Source organism: Hypanus sabinus, chromosome X1 (genome assembly GCF_030144855.1).
Source record: "Hypanus sabinus isolate sHypSab1 chromosome X1, sHypSab1.hap1, whole genome shotgun sequence".
Classification (NCBI taxonomy): Eukaryota; Metazoa; Chordata; class Chondrichthyes; order Myliobatiformes; family Dasyatidae; genus Hypanus; species Hypanus sabinus.
In genome coordinates this window covers 65,182,551-65,195,130 of record NC_082738.1, presented here as the reverse complement: position 1 = coordinate 65,195,130, position 12,580 = coordinate 65,182,551, and the positions used below count along the sequence as shown (strand labels likewise).

Below are 12,580 nucleotides of genomic sequence, written 5' to 3'. Positions count from 1 at the left end.
CCCATCAGAAGGCCGTTCTTGCTCAGAATCACAAATGGAGTGATATTGAAAGCCTCCCGAAACCGGACAAACTTGTGTTCGAAACATGGAATGCTATCCCCGACATTTATGTAAGCATTAAAAAGTATGCGCTTGGAGTCCTGTCGATCTTTGGATCCACATATGTATGTGAGCAGGTGTTCTCCAACATGAACTTTATTAAAAACAAACATCGCGCACGCCTCACAGATGACAGCTTACGATCCTGTGTAAAAATGAAGGTGACGTCATACAGCCCTGATGTGCAGACGCTGTGCGCTGAGGTCCAGGAGCAGAAATCCCATTATCCAAGTATGATAAGTATTTTAATTGCCTATTATTTTACGTAAATTCATATTTTTCATTGTTCAGTGAAATAGGTCTTCTATTTTTCAGGTTGACAGCTGGCTGACGTTATTTTTGGTTTGCTGCTGGTGGACAATTTAAGTTCGGCGTTTTTCATAAATACAAGAAGGACTCAAATAGACGTTGAGTATTTTACTTAAAAGTAACCTTCAACCCAACGTCTTTTTTTTGGAGTTCAAAATGTTTTTGTTGCATGCAGAAATGTAATTTCGTTTTCTCTGCAGGAGTTCATCGATTGCATAAATGCAACACATTATAGTTTGTTTATACATAGCATAAAGGCAAAAAAAAACGTTGTATGCAGTGTTATTTCATTTTAAATGTCAAATGGGTTTTGTGGCTCCCAGTGTATTCTTTTCTGTGGGAAACGGGTCCAAATGGCTCTTTCAGTGGTAAAGGTTGCCGACCCCTGCCTTAGGAGAATATCATACTCAACCCCAGTGATTGTACTAGTACTATCCCCATTACTACAGTTTTGCTGATTCATGCATTTTGGACCTAAGCTTACTATCTGCTGTAGATGCTTTAAGATTAACCTTCCCTTGCTGTGTTATTTTTAACTATTTCTATTTTTGTTTGTCCTTTGCACATTGCACTTAATACTACACCGATCAAATTCCGCCACCCCCCACAAAAATAATTTTAAAGTCCTGTTGTGAATTAACTCTGAAAGACAACTTTTAGGTCACACTAGGATAAATGAAGAAAAGTCAACAATTTCTGAAGTTGCAACACTTAACACAAATGGAAAGATTAATCTCATGCAAAGAACCTCTATTGTGTCATTTCAAGTAGCAATGTCACGTGGGGGTTTATTCTTAGTAAGATCTATAAACAAATTTCTACAAATGTACTGTTGAAAGTACCTTTATAGTTTTCATCATGGTCTGAAGCAGCAATTCGAACGTGTAGTAACGTAAGAAGCTGTAGACAGTAGTGGGTCAATAAGACCAGAATACACAGGAGCAGGTTTAGGTCAACACTCCCCGTCATTCCACCCATCTTTGTATCATCTGCAAACTTGGCCACAAAGCCATCGATTCTATATTTCCCCTTCATTGACCTTAACATGAAAACTACTGGATCCACCAGCAACTCTGCAGAACACCACTAGTCATCCAACAGCAGCCAAACAGAAAAGGCCTCTGTAATTCCCACTCAATGCCAGCTGCCAGTCGGTCAATCTTCTACCTAAAGCAAAACACACAAAATGCTGGAGGAACTCAGGTCAAGAAGCATCTATGGAAATTAATAAATAGTCAACATTTCAGGCCAAGACCCTTCTTCAGGACTGGAAAGTAAAGGGAAGATGTCAGAATAAATAGCTGGGGGAAGGAGAAGGAGGACAAGCTAGAAGATGATTGGCGAAGCCAGGAGGGTGGGAAAGGTAAAGAGCTGAAGAAGCAATCTGATAGGAGAGGAGAATGGACGATGGGAGAAAGGGAAAAATGGAACGTCACCAGACGGTGGCGATAGGTAGGTGACGAGGAGAAGCAAGAGGTCAGAGTGGGGAATAAAAGAGTGAAGGGTAAGTATAAAAATAAACTATCGGAAGGGGGAAAAAATCGTTACTCATGCTATCAGATTGGAAGCTACCTAGACAGAATATGAGGTGTTGATCCTCCACCTGAGAGTGGCCTCACCATGGATTGACATGTTGGAATGGGAATGAGGATAGGAATTAAAATAGTTGGTCACTGAGAAATTCTGCTTTTGGTGGATGGAGCAGAGGGCTCAACAAAGCTGTCCTTAATTTACATTGGTCTCACCAATGTGGAGGAGGCCACATCGGGAGCAGTGGATACAACATGTGACCTCAAAAGATTCACAGGTGAATTATTGCCTCACCTGAAAGGACTATTTGGGGGTCTGAATGAAGATGAATGGGCAGGTGTAGCATTTCTGTCATTTGCAGGCATTTGTGCCAGGAGGGAGATTAGTGGCGAGGGACAAATGGACAAGAGAGCAATCTCTGCAGAAAGCAGGGAGTGGGATGAGGGAGGAGAAGGTAAAGATGTTTTTGATGGTAGGATCCTGTTGAAGATGGTGGTAGCTGCAGAGAACAATGTGTTGGATGCAGAGGCTTATGGGGTGGTAGGTGAGGACAAGAGGAACTCTATCCCTGTTAAGACAGCAGGAAGATGGGGTGAGCACAGATGTCTGGGAAATGGAGGAGATGCAGGTGAAGGTAGCATCAATGGTGAAGGAAGGGAAATCTTGTTCTTTGAAGGAGAACATCTCTGATGTCCCAGAAAGGAAAGCTTCATTTTGGGAACAAGTGCAGTGGAGTGCATTTTTACAGGAGCCAGGATGAGAAGAATATAGTCAAAACAGTAGGTTTATAAAAGATGTTGGTAGACAGTTCATCTCCAGTGACAGAGATAGAGAGATTGAGAAAGGGGAGAGAGTTGTCAGAAATGGGCTGAGTTAATTTAAGGGCAAGATGGAAGTTAGAGACAAAGTTGATGAAACTGACAAGCACAGCATGGGTGCATGAAACAGCATCATTGCAGCAAAAGTAGCGCAGGAAGTTTGGAGAGCATTTGAAGAGGAAGAGTTGACACTGTTCTACATAGCCAATGAAAAGGCAGGCATAGCTGAGGCCACTGTAGGTGTCCATGGATGCCCTTCGAGTTTGGAGAAAGAGGGAGGAGCCAAAGTTGAAAATTAAGGGTGAGAGTGCTAGTGTATTCGTTTTAATTCCAAGGGCATGTTTAGCAGCCTCATGTGTGGTACCTTGCCAAAGGCCTTCAGAAAGTCCAAGTAAATAACTTTCACTGGCTCTTCTTTGTCCATCCTGCTTGTTAAATTTCTAAAGAATTCTAACCGATTTGTCAAGCATGATTTCCAATACACCATCAAGGCAAAATGTTTATCTTATGTGTTATCCCTTGCATCAAAAGCACTAGATTAAATCAGTTGCTCCGTTTTTGGAAGCTAAACACCAGGTCCAAAATATATAGCTTGGCAACCCTACGTTTCTAATCTTACCCAAATACAGGATACTTTAATTAAACCTGTCACAAGAACCTCTGATTTTTTTTTGAGTGGTTGACTTGCTTTTGAAGTGTTGCTTAAGCAAATTGATAAGAATGACAGAACAAATTCTAAATACAAGAAATTCCGCAGACTCTGGAAATCCAGAACAACACACAAAATTCTGGAGGAACTCAGCAGACCAGACAGCATCTATGGAGTAGAACAAACAGTAGATGTTTCAGGCCAAGAAGCTTCAACAGGAATGGAAAGGAAGGGGGAAGAAGCCAGAATAAGATGGTGGAGGGAGAAGAAGCAGTACAAGCTGACAAGATATGGAAGAGACCAGGCGAGGGAGAGGTGAGTGGGTGGGGGAAGAGGTAAAGTGAGAAGCTAGGAGGTGATAGGTAGAAGAGGTAAAGGGCTGAAGGAGGAGGAATCAGATAGAAGCATGTGGACCATGAGAGAAAGAGAAGGAGAGTAACCAGATGGATGCATGGGAGAAAGGGTCATTCCGAAACCTGTGATGTGATGAACTGTCACAGACAGTTAGCTACAGGGACATGCTCACTAAGTCAACAATGGGAGAGGAGACATGAGAATAATTTCATACCCATAACAAATTTCAGACAAAAGTATCAACTAAAGATACAAGTCACATGAGCTAATGGTCCAGTTGGCACCTAGAGTCTCAATCACACACCCAATGTGGGAGTATTGATGATCTGTGCAAGACTGAAGACTTTGAAGTTGCACAGCCAGTGACTGTAATTCTAATTACTCATGTTTTGGATGAAGCAATAGATAAAACACCAGAACACCAGAACTGAACTCCAAACTCCGATGCCCCGAACTGTAACAATATCACGCAAACCACCACGCTACTGTGGCACGCTTAATTAACATAAAGTTGGAATGAGGGAAGTTAGAAGGTGAGAATACAAGCAGAGGATTATACCAGATGTCAAAGGGAGGGCTGATAGGAATGCTCAGCAGTGACTCTGTTCCCCACTAATGGCTTTCATGTATCTCATTAAGTCTCCCTACTCGGCTGTAGGCCTGTTCTGGTTGCACTGCGCTTTGTGTCTGAGGACTCACTTTCATTCTAAATGCTACTTGTTTACTTAATTACTGTTTGCACGATTTGTTTTCTCTCTCTCTCTCGCTCTGTGCACATCGGGAGTTTGTCGGTCTTTTTTTAAAAAAATGGGTTCTCTTGAGTATCTTGTTCTGTGGCTGTCTGTAAGATGAATCTCAAGGTTCTATAATGTATACATATTTGATAATAAATGTACATTGAACTTTGAACCATTGATGACATCTTCAAAAGGTGACGCCTCAAAAAAAGAGAAAAAAAGGGGTATCCATTATTAAGGACCCACAGCCCCCAGGACATGCTTTCTTCTCATTACTACCACAGAGGTGGTACAGGAGCCTGAGGATTCAACGTTTTAGGAACACCTTCTTCCCTTCCATCATCAAATTTCTGAAGGGACAATGAACTCCTGAACACTACCTTACTATTTTTGCACAACTTAATATATTTTATATACATTTCTTATTGGAATGAATAGTATACTATTCGTGCACTATATTATTGCCACAGAACAACAAATTTCAGTGATAATAAACTTATTCTGGACTTCTAAGAATTGTGCTAAGACCTTTTTAAATCTTTAAGCAAACTACATTTTTTTTATTTTCACATTGATTTCCTAATGTCTACTACACTTTCTCTGTAAATGTAACACTACTGTATATTCTGCATTCTGTATTGTTCTTCACTATCTCAATGTACTTCTGCGTGAATGATCTGTCTGAATAGCATGCAAAAGGTTTTCACTGTATCTCAGTACATACAATAATAAATACCCAATATTTCATTGACATGCAACAATAACAAACCAATACCAAATATTCAATTTCTTGAAGCTCAATAGATGATTTAAAAGTTAGTTCAGAAGTTGCAGAGCCAAAATTTTAATATTGTAGATTCCCAGATGCTGCCTGACCTGCTGACTATTTTGCAACAAATTCTCTGTGATTTAAAAGTTGCATGTCAAACACCAGAACAAGCAGCACACCTGCCCAAAAGATCATCCATGCAGTTAGGATGATTGTGAAGCATAAATTCATCGACTTACAGAACTGGTTTAGCTCACAATCCCCTGAGAGACATACTTTTGCAGGTTCATAGAGATCATTATTACCTTATTGGAGAAGTGAATTTCTGCTGGTATTCCCTTTTTCCATTTGACCCAATTTCCCCAAGAGTCACAAGACTAATTACTGGGTATTCCAATTAGGTTTCACACACAGTCAGTGGCCACTTTATTAGGTACACCTGTACACTTGCTTATTAATGCAAATACCTAATCAGCCAATCATGTGGCTGAAACTCAATGCATAAGAACACGCAGACATGGTCAAGAAGTTCAGTTGTTGTTCAGACCAAACATCAGAATAGGAAAGGAATCTGATCTAAGTGCTTTTGACCGTGGAATGATTGTTGGTGCCAGACAGAATGGTTTGAGTATCTCAGAAACTGATCACTGGGAATCTTCACACAGAACAGTCTCCAGAGTTTACAGAGAATGGTGTGGAAAACAAAAGAAAATCCAATGAGTGGCAGTTCTAGGAGCAAAAATGCCTCATTATTGAGAGAGGTCAGAGGAGAATGGCCAGAGTGGTTCAATCTGACAGGAAGGTGATAGTAACTCAAATAACCACATGTTACAACAGCAGCAGAAGACCACATATACTCTGTGGCCATTTTATTAGGTATACAAGAGGTATCCAATAAAGTGGCCACTGAATGTAGAACATGTCCCCTCCCCCAGGCTAATATGGATTCCTGACATCAATCTACACCTCACCCACTTTCACAGATTGGGATACAAAATTAATTTATAAAAGTAACCAATCACATCATTTTACAACAGGAGCAAGGCATTTGAGTTAATCAGTCTTGGTGTTATCTCCCCACCCTACCTCGCACCACCTTCTCAGTACAGCAGGTGACCCCTCACTTTATGACAGTTCATGTAACAGAAATTCACCCTTACATAAGTCACAAATGAAAACCAAACACTCTGAGATACAGTGTTCTCGGAATGCAACCTTCTCAACCTTCAATATTTTTATCATTTGTCCTTTGCGTTTTATTAAATTTCCCCTTAAGTGCATTAATTTCCCTGTGTAGCAGGGTGTTCCATGTACTAACCATGCTTGGTGCAAGTTTCCAGTGAAATCACCTATCGGATTTCGAAGTAACTCTCTTGTTTTAGTCATACAGTACAGAAACAAATCCATGTCAACATTATGTAGTACTTATCCAGTATCCACCGCTGAACTTAAAACATGACTAATATGACTAACTCTTCACTTTTATCAGTTAATCAGCCTGAAAAATTAAGCCTTTTCTTTATCCACATATGCTGCTCATGTCCAGTACTTTTCTGCTTTCTCAATGGACAAATAGGTTGAACAACATTATACCACAACCCAGTTTGCTTTTTGCCTCAATATCAATAGGGCACCACAACTGGACTAGGGAGGAGGAAGAACATATCAGATCTGACTAACTCTTCCTATTCTTGCTGTGGTGTTTGTCTACATTTCTTAGCCAGGATGTTCAGGAGAACACTAGGGATCAAAAATAGACAAATGGTTTGACTGACAGTTCATTAACTCTGCAAGGATCAGATACTGTTGAAATATTAATTTAAATCCAAAGAATATTCCACAAACCACCAGAGTAACAGCTGGCTTTCATAACGTAGCTTGACCTTTGAAAACGCAAAATCACCAACCATCAAGTTAAAAAGACACCGGCAGTTCCACTTACCAACTTCCAACTGAGGGTCTACCCCAATAAGAAGCCCTGGAAGAATGAAATCCAGAATTTGCTGAGTGCCAGATCAGAGGTATTCAAGTCTGGAGATCAACAATGCTATAAGAGGTGCAGGTATGATCTCTGGAAAGCCATGTCATGGGAGAAATAACTATATAACAACTACAGCACAGAAACAGGCCATCTCGGCCCTTCTAGTCCATGCCAAACACTTACTCTCACCTAGTCCCACCGACCTGCACTCAGCCCATAATCCTCCATTCCTTTCCTGTCCACATACCTATCCAATTTTACATTACATGACAATACCAAACCTGCCTCTACCACTTCTACTGGAAGCTCGTTCCAGACAGCTACCGCTCTCTGAGTAAAGAAGTTCCCCCTCATGTTACCCCTGAACTTTTGCCCCCTAACTCTCAACTCATGTCCTCTTGTTTGAATCTCCCCTACTCCCAATGGAAAAAGACTATCCACGTCAACTCTATCTATCCCCCTCATAATTTTAAATACCTCTATCAAGTCCCCCTCAACTTTCTACACTCCAAAGAATAAAGACCTAACTTGTTCAACTTTCCTATGTAACTTATGTGCTGAAGCCCAGGTAACATCCTAGTAAATCTTCCCTGTACTCTATTTTGTTGACATCTTTCCTATAATTCGGTGACCAGAACTGTACACAATACTCCAAATTCGGCCTCACCAATGCCTTGTACAATTTTAACATTACATCCCAATTCCTATACTCAATGCTCTGATTTATAAAGGCCAACATACCAAAAGCTTTCTTCACCACCCTATCCACATGAGATTCCACCTTCAGGGAACTATGCACCATTATTCCTAGATCACTCGGTTCTACTGCATTCCTCAATGCTCTACCATTTACCATGTATGTCCTATTTTGATTAGTCCTACCAAAATGTAGCACCTCACACTTATCAGCATTAAACTCCAACTGCCATCTTTCAGCCCACTCTTCTAACTGGCCTAAAGCTCTCTGCAAGCTTTGAAAACCTACTTCATTATCCACAACGCCACCTATTATCTTAGTATGATCTGCATACTTACTAATCCAATTTACCAACCCATCATCCAGATCATTAATGTATATGACAAACAACATTGGACCCAGTACAGATCCCTGAGGCACACCATAGTCACCAGCCTCCAACCTGATAAACAGTTATCCACCACTACTCTCTGGCATCTCCCATCCAGCCACTGTTGAATCTATTTTACTACTTCAATATTAATACCTAACGATTAAACCTTCCTAACTAACCTTCCGTGTGAAACCTTGTCAAAGGCCTTACTGAAGTCCATATAGACAACATCCACTGCTTTATGCTCGTCAACTTTCCTGGTAACCTCTTCAAAAAATTCAGTAAGATTTGTCAAACATGACCTTCCACGCATAAATCCATGTTGACTGTTCCTAATCAGACCTTATCTATCCAGATAATTATATATACCATCTCTAAGAATACTTTCCATTAATTTACCCACCACTGACGTCAAACTTGCAGACCGATAATTGCGAGGTTTACTCTTAGAACCCTTTTTAAACAATGGAACCACATGAGCAATACACCAATCCTCCAGCACCATCCCCGTTTCTAATGACATTTAAAATATTTCTGTCAGAGTCCCTGCTATTTCTACACTAGCTTCCCTCAAGATCCTAGGGCATATCCTGTCAGGAACTGGAGATTTATCCACTTTTATATTCCTTAAAAGCACCAGTACTTCCTCCTCTTTAATCATCATAGTTTCCATAACTTCCCTACTTGCATCCCTTACCTTACACAATTCAATATCCTTCTCCTTCGTGAATACTGAAGAAAAGAAATTGTTCAAAATCTCCCCCATCTCTTTTGGCTGCACACATAGCTGTCCACTCTGATACTCTAAGGGACCAATTTTATCCCTCACTGTCCTTTTGCTATTAATATAACTGTAGAAATCCTTTGGGTTTATTTTCACCTTACTTGCCAAAGCAATCTTCTTTTAGCTTTTCTCATTTCTTTCTTAAGATTCTTTTTACATTCTTTATATTCCTCAAGCACCTCATTTATTCCATGCTGCCTATATTTATTGTAGATATCTCTCTTTTTCCAAACCAAGTTTCCAATATCCTTTGAAAACCATAGCTCTCTCAAACTTTTAACCTTTCCTTTCAACCTAATAGGAACAGAAAGATTCTGTATCCTCAAAATTTCACCTATAAATGACCTCCATTTCTCTATTACATCCTTCCCATAAAACAAATTGTCCCAATCCACTCCTTCTAAATCCTTTTGCATTTCCTCAAAGTTAGCCTTTCTCCAATCAAAAATCTCAACCCTGGGTCCAGTCCTATCCTTCTCCATAATTATATTGAAACTAATGGTAATGTGATCACTGGACCCGAAGTGCTCCCCAACACATACCTCCATCACCTGACCTATCTCATTCCCTAACAGGAGATCCAACATTGCCCCTTCTCGCGTTGGTATCTGTATGTATTGCTGCAAAAAAACTATCCTGCACACATTTTACAAAAGGGATACAGAGCTGGAGAAGGGAAAGGATCATGGGGCGTGAGGCCTAAGGAGAAAGAAAATAAGAAATATATCAGGGATGGGGTAAGAAAGGGAGGAGGGGCATTAATGGAAGTTAGAGAAGTCAATGTTCATGCCATCAGGTTGGAGGCTACTCAGACGGTATATAAGGTATTGTTCCTCCAACCTGAGTGTGGCTTCATCTTGACAATAGAGAAGGCCATGGATAGACATATCAGAATGCGAATGGGACGTGGAATTAAAATGTGTGGCCACTGGGAGATCCTGCTTTTTCTGGAGGAACCTCATGTAACCTACTAACTGGTAAGTCTTTGGACTTCGGGAGGAAACCTGAACACCCCGAGGAAACCCATGCAGCCATAGGGAGAACGTGAAAACTCCTTACAGATGGTGCCAGAATTGAACTCCAAATTCCGACACACCAGGCTGTCACAGCGTCATGCTAACTGCTAAGCTACCATTGCACCTAATTCATGAACTCCAATACTGACCATGCTGAATTTGCATATTCTCCCTGTGTTTTCTCCAGTTTCCCCCTTCCATCCCAAAGGGTGTCAGAACAGATGTTAATTGGCTTGCTGTAAATTGTTCAATAAGTGTAGAAGAATGATATTATCTGGGGCAATTAATAAGAGAATAAAATGCAACTAGGGCAAATGGATGTTTGAAGGCCAATATGGACTTGATGGACTCCGTGACTCTATGGAACCAGAAACATGATAGCCCCATCTCTGTGATCACTCAATCCACCAGCCTTGCCTAAAAATATTCAGCAAACAAATATCTATTGACATGCAATCTCAAAAGCAACACCACACTAGCCCCTGGATGTGCAAGGGACCTTTATACCAGTTTACCATTTGGCATAGCAGTGCTATAGAGGATACTGTAAAAGAAATAAACTACTATACGTACACACGATTAAGACACAAACATTCAAAATGTAAAACTGCGCAAAACATTAACTTCAGACATTAGCTCTAAAATTACAGATTTTTTAACCCCAAATTATAATTGAGCCACAAATGCACAAGAACGTAACCAGACAAAAAAGTAAAATAGTCACCCAGATCCTTGCTCATTATTGCCAAATATGTGGTTTCATCTTTGCAAAGTTTTTTTTTTGTTGTTTAAGCAATTGAACGTGTTTGACCGTTTAAGGGAGAAACTAGGCCGCAGAAGCCTCGGCCTCGCCTGAGGAGAGCGTCCACCTATGGAGGCGGAGTTGCCCTGCTGGACTCCCCTTTCGGAACTGGCAGGAGGCGCAGAAAACAACAGCTACGGACCGAAAGGTGGGTTTTTAAAATTAATAACTGTTGATAAACTAATTTTCGACAATGCCTGAGCGAGGCCGTGGGGAGTTAACGGGCCCCAGAGGCCGACACCGGATCAGAACTCAAATTAAAACCCGGCGCCAAAACCACGAGGGAATAAAAATAAAATCTAAAATAAAAACCCTCCTACCAGGCAGTTGGAACAAACTCCTCCTTAAAGAAAGCCGAAATAAAATCATGTTCCTCGTAAAACATCCCAGTAAATAAAACCTCGGCCTCCCCTCCTCGTCCCTTCAAAATAAATCACTAAATATTATTTTTTTCTTTTTATTAAAAGCAAACTCCTATCTCGGGTCGGGCCCAAGCTACTTGCCTATAATTCTGAATATTTTCTTCCTTTCGAATGTCAACATATTTTCCCCATGTTTTTTAAAACAATAATTTATTGAAAAGAATTTTAATCCAGATAATTAAAATATTCATTAATAGCCTCTAATTATATTTTTCATTCACTACTGAATGAAATTTTCTTCCCTCTTTTCATCTTGGAACCTGACAAGCCTTCAGATCTGTCCCCTCCTTCAACAAAAACAGGTAACGTTCGTGCAAAAATTTAAAACTAAAATTAAAAATTAATTCTGTTTACTCATTCTTTCAAATCAATGCATAATCTTACTCCTGCAAAGGAAAATGGTTAAGACGATCTTAAGGCATCCCCAAGACCAGATGCAATCTTTTTTCATATTTAAATGCACACATAAATCAATATTTATTGGTGCAAAAATATGAGATAGATCTCATCTTACTTACAGTGTGATTGACTCCCCACATCAGGACACTGAGCAGGGGTTCACTGGCTCTGAATAGCTTTACCTTCTGAGCCACAAAGTGCTTCTTCTTGGTTTTGGTCTTGCTGGCACTAGCACTACAGTTGGCTGCCATTTTTTGAAAAAAAAATCCCCCCCCCCCACCTTCCAAAAAATTTACACACAAGAATATCTTAATACTCTCCTGCTGCAATTTTCCCTTCCCCTTGCTCCTGTACTGCCTTTCAGCGCTTGCACTTTACAATTCCTCTGCCTAATGGTGCATTTCGAAGGCAAGAAGCAAATGTCATGGCAGCTCCTGTGAAGTGAAAAGCAAAAACCCTGTGAATGTCTCTTGTTTGTCTGTCTCTGTGCCTATCTGCTTCTTTTGCCGAACTCTAAGACTTACTCCCCCTGCTGCTGCAAGAAGCCTCTACAACCTAAATGAACATCACCCTGTTCCACATTGTAGAAAACACTGCCATCTATCAGCAACAACAATTACTGTAGTCCTAATATTTACAAATTAATGGCAATAAATATTAATAACATTGCATTTGACAACATCAGTAAAACCGGTGTCAGTTTGTACCATTCATCTACACTGGGTTCCAGTTGAATTTCTACTTCTGAGCGTCACAGCCTGGTATGGAAACACCAATCCCCAAGAAGGGAAAAGCATACAAGAAGTGGTGGACCAATCACAAACAAAAGAAAATTTAAGCT

General features: G+C 40.4%; 1 protein-coding gene across 5 annotated transcripts in view; it reads right to left on the bottom strand.

The window, feature by feature from the left end:
* LOC132384975 (phosphatidylinositol 5-phosphate 4-kinase type-2 beta) overlaps nucleotides 1-12,237 on the bottom strand; it is a 271,613-nt gene extending 259,376 nt beyond the window's left edge. For 4 of the 5 annotated variants that reach the window (XM_059956672.1, XM_059956671.1, XM_059956674.1 and 1 more), the window contains exon 1: nucleotides 11,859-12,237. In XM_059956672.1, coding sequence (XP_059812655.1) covers nucleotides 11,859-11,990 — 132 coding nt within the window. In that variant the 5' untranslated portion in view covers nucleotides 11,991-12,237. Of the gene's footprint in view, nucleotides 1-11,238; nucleotides 11,370-11,858 lie in introns of those variants that run through there. The other variant, XM_059956675.1, reaches the window with a different exon arrangement.
* Between the last annotated feature and the right edge of the window lie 343 nt (nucleotides 12,238-12,580).